General features: G+C 36.2%; 1 protein-coding gene across 1 annotated transcript; it reads right to left on the bottom strand.

Moving 5' to 3' along the window:
• Nucleotides 1-6,545: 6,545 nt before the first annotated feature.
• Nucleotides 6,546-18,732, bottom strand: LOC115919397. The gene is made up of 10 exons (XM_030973072.1): nucleotides 18,700-18,732; nucleotides 17,417-17,822; nucleotides 14,979-15,026; nucleotides 14,305-14,516; nucleotides 12,951-13,040; nucleotides 11,429-11,579; nucleotides 10,681-10,863; nucleotides 8,912-9,208; nucleotides 7,323-7,525; nucleotides 6,546-6,933 (listed from the first exon to the last, which is right to left on the bottom strand). Exons 2-10 carry the CDS (start codon nucleotides 17,787-17,789, stop codon nucleotides 6,781-6,783), a joined length of 1,710 nt encoding a protein of 569 aa, XP_030828932.1. The 5' UTR covers nucleotides 17,790-17,822; nucleotides 18,700-18,732; the 3' UTR covers nucleotides 6,546-6,780.
• Between the last annotated feature and the right edge of the window lie 946 nt (nucleotides 18,733-19,678).

The following is a 19,678-nucleotide window of genomic DNA, read 5'->3' as shown; positions in this document are numbered from 1 at the left end:
CTATCGAGAATGTTGTGAGAGCGCGATGTTTTATACGATTTTTTTGGTAAAAGTCCATGTGCTAACACACGGTTAGGCTGCTGGACTCTGACGATAGGAGGCGTTGTCAAATGAGACTAATCGGAGCTATATGTTTTGTCGGAAAGCGTAGCGACGTTAGTCACCTTTTGACATTGAAATTTGATGTACCTCTTGTATATTCACACCGATTCTCTCTTTGGTAGGCTTTAATTAATTTTCTCTTATGAATGTTTAATATTGTCACGCAATTGTAAATCTCAGGTAATTATTATTTGTCATATTTATCTATTTACTTTTGGTCTTTCTAAATTACAATCTACCACATTTATTTCAGCTGATATGGTGATGTGGCTGCACAAGCCACACATTCGGGATTTAAACATTGTTTACATGGACGAAGTGCCAACATTATAAAAACCTTACGGATGTACGGCCTCTATATGACACGTAAAGTGTGACTCAATCAATAATTTAGAGCGCCGAGAGATCTCCGTCGAGTAAAGTCCACTGATCAAGTTCAAATCTTGTATAGGAAAAAGACATGCACAATTTAGCAGTTTGCTATCAGATATCTATGTATTCTTTGTCTGTAAACATCTATGCTTTTAATTGAAAAGTTAACATCATCCTAAGCTGGCCCACGTTTAATTGTAGCATTCTTGTTCAAAACCGGTCCTTCTTGACCAGTCATTGGATTAGGGGGGGGGCACCATTGTTTAGTCTACTACTAGATCAGTGTTTGTCAACTTCCTTTTAGGTTAGTGCACCCTTTTGAAACATAAAAAGCTTGCGTCACCCCCACAACGGAAATTAATATTCTCACTTAAGTCGTCAAAGACCCATCCGTGATCTATTTGGGGTCCTTCAGTGAGTGAAAACTAATGATAGTATATGTTCTTAACGCAGTGTTTCAAAACTAAACTATATGTGTAGTTTGGGGCTTTCAAATACTTAAGGTCTAAGTCTGTTAATAAACAAGCAATAATGCTGATATAGCGTTTTGGTTTGCCTGTAGACAGTGGCGTATCGTAAGCTCAATCATGGGAAGGGGGGAGCAGGAGGGGGAGGCACCAGTCCTTTATATACTGTTTAAGTTTTTTCAATCGTTTTAAATTAACACACTAGGCATACAAGGACGTATCCGGGCACCTCACAGAGGAATATACATGAAAATATATTATATATATCATGGTAACTCGCTGTCAAACAGAAGGATTTTCGGGCATCTCGTTGCCCACATAATGTAAGGAGGTATTCAGGCAATTGGCTGGCTGGCTGAAATAATCCTGTTTTTAAATGTTGCAAAAGAGCGAGGAAGAAAGACTCTTTTTTATTTAAAACAAAAACAAAAATCCATGTTATATTACATACTCTCGATGTTTCTAAGATTTGGTTTTCATGACATTGAGGTAAATACATCAATATTTCTCTCCTGGCACCCCTAGAGATGTATAATTGCGACACCCCAGTTGGAAAAAAACGCTGTACTAGTACTAGATGGCCAAAGATTGAGGGGGCACATTGACCGGGCCGGGAGGGGGTATACTCATTACCCCTTTGGAGCGAAACAAATGGTGCGTTTTAAATTAAAACGGACATAAATACGTGCTTACTCTCCGTAATTATTGTTACTCCTATCTCAATTTCATTGTCTTACACTACGTCAACGACGTAGATCTGACCACCGTAAACAATTAATCACTAATCTGTCAAAACTGTGGGATTACCAGGGAGATGTCAGTTATTACAGCTAACACATACCTGTTATCATAATACTGATAAATACATTTTCAACTAGTTATGTTAGTAGTGATCGGGTAGGCCTCATCGTGCCTTCACTAAACCGTAACACCTACGACATAAAACATGTCCTCATGTAATAAACTGAATTTGACTTCATGTCGACCACATATACTTAATCTGTTATTTGAAACATATCTAGGAGTTTCCATCATATTTCAATAACTATGCTAGGGTCGGATATATATTTAATAGCGCCTCTCCAAGTATAGGGCTCGAAATATTTGTTTACATATTGATTTAGAATATGCCACACGCTGTGAGAAAAATACATAGATTTATTGTTTGTGATTTCAACCTTGAAATTGTTGCTATCAACACAATACCCAACAATATTTTCCCATGCTATATATCTACAGGCAGTGGATTAGCTATACGAAGGTTTATTTTGGGGTGAATAAACCTGTTATAGTGGCTATAAAATCTTGTTATTTTTTTTTTTTACTACATTATATTTATATTCTAATAACAAGGTAAAAAATCAGTATCGATAATTGAGGAAGAAAAGACACAGGGGTGGGTAGGGGTCATCGTCCCCCTCCCGATTGTTTCAGTACCACACAAGTGCACAGTATATAGGAAAAGTTCCCCCTTTTGCTTCAGACAAGTGTCCCTTTATTATAGTGGCCCGTTCCAAATTCGTATAAGTACCCCTGACCCTCTTTGATAAATGTCTCCTTTACCTCTCATAATTACCCCTATTCAAATATTATAGGTGCCCATTTTCCTTAAACGACTACCACTTTCTTATTATTTTGAAGTACCTTTTTCATCTCTGGTGACTGCCTTCACAAATCTTAAATGTGTTGCTTGCTTGCTTCACCCACACGCAAATTAATATTTAGAACATCATATCCAACTGTAAAGTATAATGCTAGAACAGTATCTTGGACAATACACAGAGAAACAACATATTGAAATCGTATATTTTCGCTTTGAGGTTTATCTTTTTAGGTGCCCCTTCTTTTTAGTAAATTCCCTTTTTGTTAAAGCCCCCCCCCCCCCACCTCCATTCAACTATGGAAGATGCTCTGCCGCCCCTGCGTGTTGGAAATACCCGACATTTCCCAATACACACTGCGTTTCTTTTCAATTGCGAACATGCAAACTTTACACTGTAATTCTACCTCGTCGTTCCATATGGTAGAAAAATCCTCATCGCAACGTGATAATACGGCACATTGTTCGTAAGTAATATTTTTTATTTGTAATAAGAACGAATTGTTATAATTTTCAACATAAAATCTTAGACATGGGACATTCTATAAATAATGGTTGTCTCCTCTGTGGGTTGCATTTCAAACAAAACATTCATGGGTTTGATAAGGTCGCGACGTAAATACGAATGTCAATGTCATCATCAAAGTATATAATACATTGTTGGGCATAATGGTGGAATAATTATATTTACCCCAATTTATGGAATGATTTTGACAATGATTTATTCCTAATAGATCTAAATAATAGTATACATTCTCATATGGTATTGAATAATATTTTGCGAGTGTTTGTTTTGCGTGACTGCTGAAGCATGTGTGTGCTACTATGCTACTCAACTAGGGGACCTACGTCCTTACGTCATGACTGATAGTAATGTGTACCGGAGTGTTGGCTCAGTCAGTACAGCGTCCGCCTCACAACCGGGAGGTCGTGGGTTCGAACCCCGGCCGCGTCATACCAAAAGACGTTTAAAGATGGGAGTTGCTGCTACCTTGTTTGGCGTTCAACAATAAGGGATAGAGGAACGTCGATCTGGCGCTGCTCAGTGGCTGCCGGGTTCACAATCAATATTCGGCAAAAAGAATTTCCGTTTCGGTTTAATAAAATTTGGAGTGGACTAAAAGATTATTATTATTATTATTATTATTATGATTATTATTATTATTAATGAGGATTAATGCCTCACAAAAGGGCACTAATATAGCTGATCGACATGGTTTTTTATACAAAGACTTCACAGTAGTTTTTGGCTAAGTTAATTTTCATTAACGTATATTGCAACCCCTCCGCCATTCTTATTACGGTCTTTCCTATAAATACAGTAATCATGTATACCTATTTGCACGTCCTTTATCTCACTGCTTAATCTTGTTTCATTCAATGCAATAAGATCAAATTTAAAATCATTAACCATCAATTGAAGATTGTCAATATTAGATAACAGAGTTCTAATGTTCAATTGAGCTATTCTTATTCCATGCTTCTTTTTTTATTCTCAGACAATTATCTTTAATATTATTATGTAACAATTTGGTTTCTTCCGTCCCCGGACTACATTTACAAGTATCTAAATCAGAGTCATATACATTGCCAATATTAATGTCTATTTCGTTTTTGTCAGCAAAATTGGGTTCACTGGCATCATTCTCGAAGTCAACTCCATCGTCATAGTCCAATTCTATTTCTTCACTGAAGTTTGCCTCGTTGTCATCGAAGCTAGTTTCAAAATTACCATCAAAATCGCTGATATCAACGTCATTAGTGACTTCTTCATTGTTGTCATCATTTTTAGGAGAATGTTTCTTTAGTGCATCATTATCGGCACAGTCTTCCTTGCCTGCTTTTTAGCAGGTATATGTATTCTTTAGACAACAAAGCACTTATTCTCTAAGATCTCAATCAAAGTTTAAACAATACCACTGTAAAACAAAATGCTTCCAGTGCAGCGCCCTTCATTACTTTATCAATCTTCTTAATAAATTGTAATATTATTAGTATTTCACAGTTCAAGGTTGCACTATGTGAATGACTTTTGATAGTTTTTATCTCGATTTTCTGCATTTCTAAATGTTTCTTGCCATCTCCTCCCATCTGTAATACAAGGGACCCCTTAGTCTGCTCTTACCCCCCCCCCCCCAGTTCCCCTTTATACCTTTCTCTGTCTCTGTCTCTGTCTCTGTCTCTGGCTCTCTCTCTCTCTCTCTCACTTTCGCCCTCTTCCCTCTCTCTCTTCCTCTATCTTTCTCCCTCCCCATCTCTCTTTATCCTTTTTTTGTTAACCTAGATCAACCTTTTCTATCGATACTTCCATCTCTTTCCCAATTTATTTTTAATATATCTTTTTCTCTTTCAACCTCTCGCTACTCCTCATCAAATTTCCTTTTATCATAGGCACTTTCTACGTCTCACTATTGTTCTTTCTTTTTCTCTTATATCAGCCTTTTCTAACTATTCATCCAAACTTAGATCTGTCTTTCTCTCTGATTCTTTTTTCATACACGTCCATCCGTCGCTCTCTCTCTCTCTCCTTCAACTCTTTCTACTTCTACTTCACTTCTCCTTCTCTTTCATCCCATGCTTTCTCTCTCTCTCTCTCTCTCTCTTTCTATTTTTATCTTTCACTGTGACTTTTTCTTTTTCTCTTGCCTAACTATTTATCTATATTTCGATCTCATTCTCATTTCATTTTTTTTCTTTAATCACTCCTTTTCTCAACCTCGTTTTACTTTTCTTCTCAATCCCTTTCATCCCAGCCTCTCTCCCTCTTTCTCTCAATCGCTTTCCCTCTCTTTCTCTCTTTCTCTATTTTTCTCCCTCCCCATCTCTATTTCTCTCTCTCTCTCTCTCTCCCTCTCTTCACTAACACATTCTTCTGCTCCATAACAACAATCATAACGCCGTAACAAGAAACTCCATTAAACTCGATTAAGTTCCCGTCACAATATGCATTTATTCTACTTTAACTTTTTTTCCTCTGCAAGCAATAACCATAACCATAGCCGTACACTTATAAGTGTCATGAATCAGATTAATTTTTACCGAAGAAAAAAGTAGACCAATGAAAACATTTTTCAGTGACTTTTACGTCTCTTGTACTAAATACAAATTACACATTGCTTTGGAAATAACTTTACGTAACCTTCATATTCCAATATTCGTGCATAAAAGAGTTGATCTCTGCTGATTGCTCAAAGTAACCAGATTAATTGAAAAATATAAAAAATCTACAGCCCTAACATATTAAAGCTTACCTAGAACCATTATTATTACATAATTTAAATACATTAAACCACACCGTTTCATTAAAAATAAATCATATTGTTACTGTTATTTTCCTTAAAGTTCATTTATCACCGTTTTAAAAATTACTAAGCCGTGAATCCCAGTAAAAACAAATATTTCTTTAAAAACTTAAATTGAAAGCAAAGTTCTGCGAAATGTGAAAAACCTAGACAGTCGTTCTCGTTCTTTATATGCTATTTCCATAGGGGAAATATAAAAGTGTATCGTAGGAAATAATTATGACTAGAAATATTAATTTATTTATTACTATTTGGTAAAATAGGACCTTTTCTACAACCTCTCCTAAAATTGTGTGGCATGTGAATTCGGTATTTCTTCACCAGCCTCCACCCCCACCCCCACCCCCCCCCCCTTGATGACACAGGCCTGTCGATGGTTTGACCCATATCGTACTGAGCTACATTAATTATTTATGTAGCACGAAATAGTTCCATCCCGTATACCATCTGGACAACGTCAAGCGTCAAGCGTCTACATTGTAAACGAAACGTTGTGGAAGTGATTGGAAAAGGTTGATCGTGAAGCACATGAATATTGATGTATACTTTGAGATTGCGGAATCATCAACATGATAATGAATTGGCTTAGTCTTCTTAAAAGTCACCAAAATGTGTATGGGACCACACAAAATGTTTTTGATCCAGAACCTCAGCTGTATTACTTGTCATTATGTTGAAAATGAGGATTTAATTTTGAAGATAGATCTTCTACAGGATACACATATCCTATGACACTCTTTCATAATAGGCTAATAAAGAATTTTAAAAAGTCACAATTTTGCTTTCACGTTTCTCAGAACTCACATTTCCTGATTAACCTACTACCGATCGCACCTTCTTGTCCGGTAAATATCTCTACTATACCAGCTATGGTTTGACCTATGTCACTGTTGGTCCGTTATCCGTTGAAGACGTTAAATCAAAATGTGGTCTAACCTCACTCCGTTTGGTAGTAGCAGAAGTTGAGGTTGACGTTTTTACCGTTAGAGTAAACGCCTTGGTAAGGGTGTACTGAAGACATAGCGTCGTCGTTACTCTTGTCTTCAGTGTCCCAATAAAACCATTCCTTTGATACAGTCATCCCGTCCACCTATATAAGATACACATTGTGTAACGTAAGATGGAAATGAAGACGTAGTTAATATGTAGTAATATTAACAATGATGATACTGATAATAAAAAGGATGTAAGATTTGTTGATGATGATGATGATGATGATGATGATGATAATGATAATAATAATCATAATAATAATCATAATCATCAGAAGAAGGAGAAAAGGAGGAAGAACAACAAGAAGTATTATAATAACAAAATACCAGGCGTTGCAAAGTTATATACATTATATTGCGACGAAAACAGTGTTTTGGTTTGTGATGTTTCTGTTGTTTTTCATTATGGGGGGGGGGGGGGGGCTTCTGTAGCATTTAAAGAGATACATTTTTGTGAGATATTTTTTTGAATATGTTCAATACACACCTTCTGGCAATTCTCGAACTGTGAGAATAGGTAGAAGTTATCATCGGTGGGTAGGAAGATGCCCCGGTCAGTCACACCATCGCTTCGGCAACAGAACTCATATCGGGTGTTAGCATCGAACTGTCCAGACGGCAAGGTCCCACTATTCGAGTTCTTGTTGTCCTTGTCCTCATCGTCCATGTAAATCCAACCTTCGGTGAAGGCTGAGGGAAAACGTGGAGAAAGGTCAGATAAAAGTTCAAGATCAGATAAATATGAAAGATAACTCAAGACAAAAGATTGGATAAAACAAAATATTACATATAGGTGATAGAGTGACTTTCTCGCAGGCCAAGTCCCGTCGTACGAGTTCTAATTTTTGCTCTTGTCCTCGTCGCACCAGTATATGTAATATTCAGTGAAGGCTGAGGAAAAAGGAAGGGAAAGGTGATATAAAGGCGATATGTCGATATATTAAAACAAGGCTAAAAGGCGTACATTCACATAAAGGTAGGTCTAAATGGTCCGATAATGGCGAAAATGAGTTCCAAGCCGGCAAGGTGCCAGCATATTACTTTTGTATCATTGTCTCCATCGTCCCAGTAAATATAACCTGCGAAGGCCAGTGACAAAGGTGGTAAAAAAGTAAAGATGAAAGGTCAGATAAAGCTGAGAGGTCAGAAAAGGTGGAAGATCAGTAAAAGCAAAAGGTCGTTCAAGACGAAAAATGATAGAAAAGCGAAAGGTAAAAAACGATGAAAGCTCAGCCAATTCTTAAGTGTCATTTTCTAGCATGCATGGCCCCACCGTAAGATACTCTTCATTATCCCAGTAAAAATAGCCTTCCGCGAAGTCTGGTTGAAACATTGAGGTCAGATAAAGGTGAAAGGTAGGGAAACGTGTAATGTCAGAGGAAAATCAGCTAGATGATAAATGTAGGAAAGGTCAGTAAAGGTGAAAGGTGAAACAACAACGAAACGTCAGTATTGCCAAAAAGATCGGATAAAGGGGAAAATTCAAAGGCACAAGGTAAAAAGTCAGTCAAAATAATACTAAACTGTCTGTGATATTTATTTTCAAAAAATTGAACTTCAATATGTAACTGATATCTATAAATGTATTTTCTTATCATATTTTGGATGGCCAAGAATATTATTTTGAAATTCTGCATGTAAAAATCAATTCTTGTATACATAATAATGTGAACGATATTATTTAATAAAGGATCCCTGTGGAAGGGGAAAAGAAATGTTTAAAATATAAAATAATGCTAAACGAGTGATGCTTCTGATATAATAAGTTCAGGTCAGCGCTGTATACACCAATCGGATCACGATGATAAAAATTTGATTTATACACGCCAGTAAACACCAAAGTCCATATCGACAAAAACAATGAAATGTGAATTTTAAAGAAGAACCTTTCGGCAAATGCTACATTCTACCAAAATAAACATAATTATAGGTGAGGCCGTGTGCTTGGGTGGACGCGTGTGTGTGATGCTGTAAACGGTCTTGTGCTTCTATCGCAAAATTGAATTAGATGAACATCAAAGTCATATACCGACATCGTAAATTACTTTAAAATTGTACAATATCAACGTGAACTACCTGCAGGGCAACTGTCACCGTACTTGAAGATGCAGTAGCTCCCGGGCTGCCAGGTCCACTTTGATCGCTCATCAACATTCGAGACGGTCTTGATACAGAAGTTCATCTGCATGTTACTGGCATAATGCCCTGACATGTGAATTGGATCGCTCCAGCCGTTGGCACCGTCCTTATCCTCTGTATCTTGGTATCTAGATCCCTCGTTCCAGGTGAACTCCGTGTTGGGACAACCATCGTCGGGTTGGGTTAGTCCGTACATGCCATCGGGCCAGGTCAGTGGAATCATCACGTTCGGGTCTGGAAGAAATGAAGAACCGATCGAATTCTATCAAATTCATTGAAATTGATTTGTAAAGCAAGCTAGAGATGCTTATCATGTTTATACACACAAAGTTTGGCCAAATTGGTTTCAGTTGGACTAAATATAGCGTATATTTCTTTGTTTTGCATGGTCCCAACACTTCCTTCTTGACATAGTCCCATACCCTTTTTTAACCAAGAAGCGTGTGTAATTAAGGAAGCATCTCGTGATCATTTTTCGTCGCAGTCCTACCCGTTTAGCCGTCTGTCTTGATTGAGCCTAACAGGAGTGAGACTCCTGTCAAAACGATCGTCACGTGGGGGCAAACAGAGGGTTTAAGTAGAGGTGTCATGTACGAGTGGTCTAAGCACTTGACTTGCAACTCAAAGGTCGTGGGGTTCGATCCCCGACACGGCACCAATGTTCTTTCCCAATGCATTAATCTACATTTAATTGCAACCCATACCAATTAGGAGAGAAATTGGGACCAGGTCGGATGCTGAAAGCATTTGTGTTAGTATTTGCCCTCACGGTGACCAAAAAGTAGGAATACTCCACAGGGAGTGGATATGGTGCACGTTGTTCGTGAATGAATCCGATGCCCGGGGTTATAATACAATTATGTAAAGCGCTTAGAGACGGCATTTGGTATTAAGCGCTATACAAATCTGGATTATTATTATGTGGCAATAATTGTAATGAAAGCCTTGTAAAGAGCACGTATCGTCCAGCTCTGGCACTCATGTCGCTTGCTTTAAAAACTATTTCTTAATAAATCCGTTGAAATCTCGAAGTTGGACTGTTTGTAATATTTGCAAATATGAAAAACAGTATACAATCAAACCTTAATCTTAGTGGTCACCTATATTGCACCCCTAATGAAGGAAACATGACTGTGTTGAAGAACCTGTCTACAAAGGCCACCCGTTTACAGTGGCCAGTTTTTGTGTTTGCCTTCAGTGGTAGTCAGGTTTGTTGGTAAGATGTACAAAAACATATTTGGCTACTTTCGCGTAAATTTGCTGAAAATTTAGTCATATCGGCAGTTTTAAGAACTGAATAGAAATCTTGAAATATCCCTGCCAGCAGTATTATTATCTCCAGGGAGTGGGGGGGAACTTGTGTCCTTCGGCAAGGTGTTTTATCTGCATTGCTCCTCTCTTTCTAGGTTTTAAATGCCTGTAGGATGCAAACGCCATATAAGTATGAGCATGATTGTAAGCGAACGAGGCGTTATTCGCCATATTGTGCCCAACTCGAACCGGGTTGGCCAATCTCTTCTAATCGATGGCACGTACTAGATGACAACTATAGATAACATATATCGCGCATGACTATAACACTGTCAGCGGTTGGGTCGGTCACGTACATTTGTAACGGTTGGTCTTAAGCGGTTTATTTGAAAGATTATTATTATTACAAATTTCGAGTGCAAAAAATAGAAAAAGAAGAAGGAAACAAAACCTACTCTTGCTGTCCTGAATCTCTTTCCACTCCGCATAGCCCTTCATAGCCGTCAAGACATTCTCTGCAGCCGCCGCCCTATCCCATGATGCCGTGCAGTGCTCAGAATCGATGTAATCCTGCATCCGGGTCCAGTAATCCTCACCAAATATCTCATGCATGTCGACGAGTATCAAGCTGATTGGCTCTGGAAAGATTTGATTGGATAAGAATAGATTATTTCATTTAATTTCATTTAATATGATTAATTTTGTTTGGTTCGATTCGATTAAATTTTGTTTAATTTGAATTGATTTGGTTTGAATGATTTAATTCAGTTTGATTTTATCTGATTTTACTTGAACGACTTTGTTTTAGTTTGTTAAATTAGATTTTATTTTAAAGATTTGTTGGGAATAAATGGATTAGATGATATTTAATATTTGATTTGATGTTCATCTATTCCATTATGAGATATATGATATGTATCATAATCACGGATTGAAATGATGTCCTCATCATATAAATGTTCATATAATAAGAATTATATTGAAACAAAATAATGATGCGTAATGGAAAACGGTAGGCCAACGGTGATGAGGAAATTCAGAAAGTAATAAGGAGGAAGAAATTATTTGTAGGACAGAAGTGAGAGTATCATGAATAGCACATAAATGGCTTGTTAAAAATGATCCTTACAAAATAGACAAAATAACAATGACGTAGGTACATCATTTACATAAAATCAATAAAATCAAGATTCTATTTCTCACCATTGAGGCTAGCGCTTCCAACCCTGTAGGAGGAGTACAGGCTACCGAAACTGGAGCCACTCTGCATGCCGGCATTGAAGGTATCCATATCAACCGAAAGCGAGGAACTGAAGCCCATATATGACCCTCCAGAACTGACACTACCTCCGACCTGTGAACATAAGATATCCATTATCATATTTGTATTACCCTGTTACTATTATCATTGTTATATTATTCTAGATAGACGGCGCTATATAAATGCATATTATCATCATTATATATTATTATTATTCGTATTAACTGTAGAAGTATAAGTAGTGGTAGTAGTAGTATAGTAGTAGCAGCAGCAGTAGTATAACTAGGAACATAATAAAATTGCTTTAACCACTACCTTTATTTTTTTCTAAGTGGAATCCTATCAGCCGGGTGTTTCATCCAACAGTGGAAAATTAAGTTAATAAATAAATAATTATCTCTATAAATATATCTCTATAAAAATAGAATTTCCCGGCGAAATTGGCGAGTTTGTCATTCGAATTCATTTACTTTGCATTTAAGTTAGCGCAGATCGGCATTGCCATGCCAATTATCATTCAATTTTTCCGTTTGAGTACTTAATTTAGGATTTTGGTCGAAGGGTTTCATGGATCTGTCATTTAATTTAGAGACTGCTCAACGAGCATTCAAATTATTCGTCACTTGTCGAGGCGTCATTTTTATCATTTAAATTAACACCTGACATTCGTATTCGAAATATTTTTATTTAAGTTAGGAATGTTAGGGGAAAGAATGAAACACATGTTGACAGTTTTAAAATAATGCAATTAAAATGCATGATTTGCCATTGGGGTCTATTTTGTTATTCCACTTATTCATCATGTTCAAGACAATGCATATGGGTGTAGTCAGACATTAAGTAAACATGGCAATCTACAAACATATTTAGACCATCAAGTCCGTAGATGGAATTATTTTTTTCTTTCTGAACAATCAAACTTAAATGCCGATGAATATCAAATAAATCTGATAAGTATAAGTGTATAAGTGCAAGGAAAGAAATATGATGAAATACACTGTACATGAACAAAACAATCTTGAAAGAATGAGATACAAAATGTGTGTAATAAACTAAAAATGTATATTGACCATTAATTTAAGTGCACAAAGTGCTAATTTGAATGCTACAAATGAATTAGAATGCTAGAAGTACACCCTCGCGATATCAGAAAATCGTGTTGCGCCAAATCGAATGACTAAATAGCGAAAGAAGCACATTGTTCATTAATTTGAATGAAACATACATAGATATTAACGAACACTTCATAGATTTGAAAACTAGAAAAGGAATATAAACCCGAGATATACCTGACAGCAATAAAATCGTCGAATTTGAACGCAAGACAAATTAATTTTAATGAAAAACTTGCGAATTTGGCCGGGAAATTCTATATAAACGTAAATTTAGATGAATAAATGAAAATATATGAATTAATTAATTAATACAAACACTCCTATTTTTTCTCTTGAAATGTAGTCTTACATTTGTTGAAGCATACGAGACGAAGTCCGTCCTGTGCTCCTCATAGTTCGAACCCTCCCTGGTTCCTAGATCCACCTCGGTGACGACATGCTGTCAAAATAAAGAACACTTAAAATTAGTTTCCCTCGAAGTTAGGGTCATTTTTTCAATTCAATTCCATTCAATTCAATATATTTATTGGTCCAATGTCATTCAACATGGATATTTGGTTTGGTCACAGGTAGAGTTAAAGGGAGTCACGCGTCAGTTTCCATGTGCAGAAGGCCATAATTCGCTGACACCAGACTTGGTGGGAAAACAATTAATGGGAATACAAATCTGCACACAGCAAACCCGCTGGCTAGTCAAGAATTACCCCCATTATCTCTCGGAGAGTCTAGCTTCGGATCCCGCTTCGGGTCGGGTTAGAGAAAAGCAAAGCATTACATAAGGTCGAATGGTCATAAAACTCAAGGCTAACCCTGGTGATTGACAACACCTGTTATTGGGTAAACACCCGAACGGTGTTGAATTCCCCATGAGAGCTAACTACTGAGTGTCTTTATAAAGGCTCGGACAAAGTTCACAAAGAACATAAATATGATACGAAACATCATGGATACATTTTCGTGATGACAAAATACTCTATAATAATGATGATGATCTTTAGGCTATGGCTTCTTTAGATTTCCTTAATTACGTAAGTTAACTCTAATGCGTATTTTTTTTTTTTTTAACTATTAGACATTTATGATAAACATTTATACGTCATAAATTCATACATTTAACAAAAGTAGCCACTGCTTACTGAACAATGAACGTCCTATCAGCATTTGTAGTGTCGTCTATTATTGGAGTAAGTTTCCACAATAGGCTACAATTTTTTCCTTATAATATTTTAAAGAAATTTCTGGAATTTGTTTCGATTTCATTGATTACAACTTTTGAAAATTTGTAATTTTCTTCTTTTAATTGCAATATGATCAAACTTCCATTTAACTGTTTCATTTATGTAACTGCCTTCATTGAAACCAACTGTTTAACAGGAGCGAACTTTTCATATGAAAAAAATGAGATATTTAATGGCGTTTAACATTTCAAGTAATATAAGCTTATGTATATTTTTTCAAAACCAAATCTTTGTTCACTGTTTGGTATGCACCCAAATTAGAGATTTTAAAAACAACTTTTATTAAGCTGAAATAATGTAAAAGTGAGCTTTGATAACGTGTAAAAAGGAAAGTTATTTTCATCGTTTAATTGTTCTGCAAATAAAAATAACGCCGAACAGACGTGAAATTTAATTTCGCTTTGTTTTTAAACCAAATAATGAAGAAGAAAAGTGTTTATTTTGAAAACATATGGTGTTCCTTACAGTTCCCCAGGTATCGAGGAAAGTCATGTAGTCATCCTCAGCGTAAGCCGTTGGTAGACTACATGCGGTTGAAACGAATCCATTGTTGAGGGTGTATTTGTCAGGACCTGCAAGCTCCGTCAAGTAACGAGCGTTTCCCATGTTTGATACGGTTTGGTTCGCGTAGTAGATGTAACCCTCGCTGTCCGTTCGCGCTTCAATTTGTTGATAACCTGAGAAAAGTAATAATAATAAAATAATTATGATAATAATGATAATAATAATAAAAAGAAGAAGAAAAAAAAGAATCGTATACAAAAAAAAAATCACAATAGTGAGTATTACGCTAATGTCTGGCGTGCGTGTGTGTGTGTGTGTGCGTGGTTCTTGCTTAAATTTTAAACTGATTTAATTCCCCAAATCGTTTTTAATCGTAATTTATTAATTGTACATGTATTAAGTAAACTGAATTGCATTTTGAGAATTTTTAGTATTGTTTTGATAATGAATCAAATCACATTTAAAAAATACGGGGAAAAGAGTGTGTGTGATTGTCTATATCCCTTTAATAATATATGGCCTACGTATTTACTGATGACTCATATTGTGTGCTGCATATAATACTTTTGCGATTTATTTCTCATAATTGCATTACAATATACGAACATTATCATAATAATTTGTGAATTACTTACGGGAGCTTGCGGCGAATTCAACACTAGCAAACAAGCCGCTATATCCACCTGAAAAGAAATGAAGGATTGTTATAAGCATGTGTTGTTATATGAATGATATAAATACTGGTGTATTAGGTTATTCGTTATTTTTACAAGTATCACTGAATGATTAATTGATCAATATACTTATTGGTTAAAGGTAGGCATACGTTGTCCCATTTGCAGGCCCAACAAATGAAAAGTTTAAATTCCAACGGCATTTGAAAGAAAATACTAATTTCGATCTCCCTCAAAACAAAAGGGCTTGATAATGTCTTTTGTGGAAAATATCCGTTAGTTGTCGAATCGAATTTAGCGAGCGCGCTCGTTTAATTAAATAGGCTGATTTTCAGACCCTTGTACCAAATGGTCGTACGTTTTGTACAGCGCAAAGATCAATCAGTTTGATTTTGGTCATTTCAAGAAGTGGGTTATTAATATAGACAAAAGCTCATGTACCCTTTACAGCTCATGTTATGTATGTTATTACCAAAGAAGTCAGTTAATCACTCAATAGTGTCTGACAGTGAAGTTTAGAAAGTAAACGGGTCTTCTTGCATAATTGGAATACTAGGGAACTGCTCACGTTTAAATTTCACAGATAGGACATATTCATAATTCCTGCAAAGTTCTACAACATTTGGTGTTGGCTGCAAAAGGGATACACTACATCAGTTATCCATTTCTCGAACCATGCGACAGAAATACATTGACGATTAGGATCGAAGGTGAGTAAGACAGTTATATCTTTGACAGAAATGATGAATTTTGTGGTTCGTGCTTCGATCGAACGCGCATGCCTGTTTCTTAATTACACTCTAATTGGTCAAACCTCTGACCTATGACCTATGAAAAAGAGATCAAAATTATAAGACACTTCAAGAGACTATTTGCGAATGGGTATATAAAGGTAATTTGTGTCATTGAATGTAACACAATTATTAAAGATGGGACCTGAATAAGTTGCCTGTTTACCACCTTCTGCGTTTTTATCATTTACAATGAAATACAGTGCTTCTTGATCACCTTTTATAATGTAAAACTGTATAACCAAGGAGTTTTAAAAGTGGAGTGATATCTAGCTCATTCCCTCTGTACCATCTTCGATGATCAGGCATGTAACTGGTAGTGGTAGACAAAAGATTCGTACCTAGCTACAAACTAACGGCCACTTTGAAAGGGGGTTATGCTTTTGTAATGACAATTACTTTTCGCTACCACTCGTCTAATAATACGAGCAGTACATAGTGTTTACCTTTACAGGAGGCAAGTGAAAGGAAATGGAGCAAAATTTCCTGAAATATTAATCAAAATTATTTGACTGGGCATGTGTGGGCACTAATCTGACACGTATTAAACATCATAAATACTTAACTTGAACAAATAAAAAAATATATTTTCGTGAGCCGGAAGTAATCGGAAACGTGTCAAATTGCAGGTTTTAAGATTTTAACATTTTACTGCTTTTAACAAATTAAAACTGCTATTATACAATGTAAACACTTTTCTTGACACAATTGGGCTTTTTATTAATATTTTATTATCTGTTTGATTTTTCTCTCGTTATTTCATATAAAAAGTGAAATATTAACGATATTTCTTTGTGGAAAAACTAACTTCTCGAGCATAGATGTTGGAGGCTTCGAACCTCGGACATGAAAGGTCACAGCACACCTGTATATTGAATTGCGCAACCTTAGAAAACGGCAGCTGCTTGAAATAATTTGTTGCCAGTTAGGACTCCTGCTCTTATCTCTTTGGTATAACCCATTATGCCCATCGAAACGACTGCTGCATAAAAATTATGCAATCATTAATGTATGCAACCGGTACAGTCAATTATGATACACAGGTGGAAATATTCTTTCTTTATATTTATTCTCTTCCGAAATTAATATATACTTTATGATTCATACAGGCATATACATAAGCTTATGCTTGCTTAACCGTTAACGGGATTTAAGTCTTCTTCCTTGTATTGTGTTCTTAAAAATCATTCATGATTTATACAGCACATGATGTGTTTGAATATTCTGAATACATTTTTGTATTATTCCTTAATACTTCTCGGTACTTTACGTAGTTTTTAGATTCTTTCGATTTCGATTAATAAACTTTCTATGCCATCATATTTGTAAACCGCATAGAGACATGACTTTGTTTTATTATGCGCTTCAAAAGCATAATTCACTTTTTGTCATTATCATTATCATTATTATTATGATAATCATTATTATTATCATCACCAAAATTATTTTCATTATCATTATTGTAAGTACTATTATCATCGTTACTATGATAATATCGCTTTCTCTTGTTATATACATTTAATGATTTAAACAATCATGTAAATATGAAGGAAAAAATGAGTAAAATACATAATTGCTAGACTTTAGATTGAAATTGAAATAACTCACCACCAACATCCACCTGAGATGAAAGCTTCTCGGCATAACTGGAAGTACCATGAAAGGTTGTCGCTGAAGATGAGGTATAGGCGGCGTCCCGAAGTACATAGTTAACTTCGTCTGGGATCTGGTACTTTTCATCGTTAGTGATCTTACCCTCGTCGTACGTCATGACGAAGATCGACCGACTAACCAGGAGTCCGGGGTCGACGCCCCCGGTGGCCATGTCGCCCCCCTCAGGGTTCCCCTCGATGATGTTATACCCGATACCCAGGAAAGTGACGCCGCTGGGTATCGGTAGCTGCGCAGAACACCTATGCGCATCCTGAAGAAGTAGAATCACGAGAAGGATGACTGGGGTAGACTTTTTCCCGCCAAACATCTTGGCTCTTCTGCGGAATTTACCTTGAAATAGCTGACATGGGAGAGAAAACGAGAAGTTGACATGGAGCAAGGATTTATGTTTTTCAATCAACAGGAAAGAACGTAAAAAGGGATGAAATCTGAAGTAAAACAACAAACTGACATCGAGCAAATAGTTCGGTTTTTCAATCAGTAGGAAAAAATAAAACTATTATTTTAAAATATAAAATAGAGGAAGACGTTGACATCGATCGACGATTTGTGTTTTGAAATCAATAGGAAAGAATGAAATTATTTGAAATGGGATATAAAACTACAATTTGAAATCGAGAAAGGATTTATGTCTTCTAATCACACTCATTCATAAAGAAAGAGTTTTTTGTTTTTAGGTTCGCAATTGAAAGGAAAATTAGCGATCAGTCCGGCTCAATCGCATCAAGAGTGAAGATATCTAGAGCCTCGGCTTTTTTAAGAGTGGCGATTGGTTCACATCAATTATATAATGAATTAACATCGATGTTAATTACAATTATGTTCATAGAAATAGGCAATTCTAACAGTGGAGTTAACTGGAGACAGATCACTGAAGACAGAATTTACCAATGGGTCTTACGTTGACCGGGGTAATAGTATAGTTGTAAAGCGCTTAGAGACATTTGTATTAAGCGCTATATAAAAATTAAATATTATTATTATTATTTATTGATTTACTAACAGAGATAACGATATTTATACAGATCTAGCATAATCACTAAAAAGGGAAGTCAAGATGACTTGGAGGTATAGGCCTATAAAGTTGCTGAAATCCATAGGCAAATATCTAAATCAAGAGCCAGCTCTCATGAAGCACTGAAGTATAATAACCTGAAATATTACCAAAGCATTGGTGACAAAAAACTGATGAATTATTAAGGTTCTAGCCGACTTACCTCTGAACTTCCTTGCGTCGCAAAGGTGCGCCCAAAGACGATTTATGTGAAGAAACAACCCCTTTTATAGGACTTGGACCGCAAAATTCGTCCGGGCCGTTCAACCCGTTAAGCTCGTCATCTTGATGAACCAATCATGAGCGCCTATGCGTCGACCTTGAGCCCTGAGAAAACTCTGTTACGTAACAATATGCAAACTGTAAATATACCGTTAACACATACATTATTCATACCCTTACTAAGTTTGTACTTTTTTAAGTGTGTGTCAATTGGATTTCTTGATACTGTGGCATATTAACCCATTGTATATGGGAACCGGGTGGTCCCTGTATTAAATCTATGGGAATGAGAGAATTCAGTAGTTAAAGGGTTAAAGCTTACATCTAAAACTATAAACAAAGGCTCTAATCCAACCAGTTCACCTTTCATTCTTGAGTTACGAAAAATAGAAAGAAATGTAATTTACGATGGGTATGAATAATTTACTTGTTAACTATACCTAACGTGTTTACTATGTGTGTCAGCAATAACATATTCTGTTTTATATTTCACAGAGAAAGGAATTAATACAAATGCAATTATAGTGAGCAATGCACTTGCTATAACTGAAAATATTGTAAAGCTGAGACCGAAGTTTTGCTTTTCATCATTTGAAAGTTTGCCCACCATCCATTTAATATGCTCAAGATTTCGCATTCGTTGTGTATAGACTTTTTCGCTCCGGTGTATAATAACCGTTTCATTCAGAGGAGACGCTATGACTCAGTGGTAGAGCAGTGGTCTCGTAACTTGGTGGTCCCGGATTCGGAAGTGCTCTTTGGTGAGGCATTAATAATTCTCTTGGAGAGGACTTTTAGCTGTCGCTCCCTGGTTGCTTTTTTCAAGCATACACATGTTTCTTAGCAGTCATGTAAAATCAAACCATCATCTTAGGTGATCTATATGAAGCGTTTTAGGCTAAAGAAAATGTACATCAGAA

The sequence above is a fragment of the Strongylocentrotus purpuratus genome, unplaced genomic scaffold (assembly GCF_000002235.5).
Source record: "Strongylocentrotus purpuratus isolate Spur 01 unplaced genomic scaffold, Spur_5.0 spur5_contig_865, whole genome shotgun sequence".
NCBI lineage: Eukaryota > Metazoa > Echinodermata > Echinoidea > Camarodonta > Strongylocentrotidae > Strongylocentrotus > Strongylocentrotus purpuratus.
Note: the sequence above shows the minus strand (reverse complement) of the source record. Positions and strands in the feature narration are given on the sequence as shown.

Bases quoted from the DNA above. Each gene is read 5' to 3' on its own strand.
- LOC115919397 (XM_030973072.1), bottom strand. From the start codon at position 17,789: ATGTTTGGCGGGAAAAAGTCTACCCCAGTCATCCTTCTCGTGATTCTA. The intron at 10,864-11,428 runs GTGAGAAATAGA...AAATCTTTCCAG, and splicing joins TGGAAGCGCTAGCCTCAATG to AGCCAATCAGCTTGATACTC. The intron at 6,934-7,322 runs GTGTGTATTGAA...TATCTTATATAG, and splicing joins AGTTCGAGAATTGCCAGAAG to GTGGACGGGATGACTGTATC.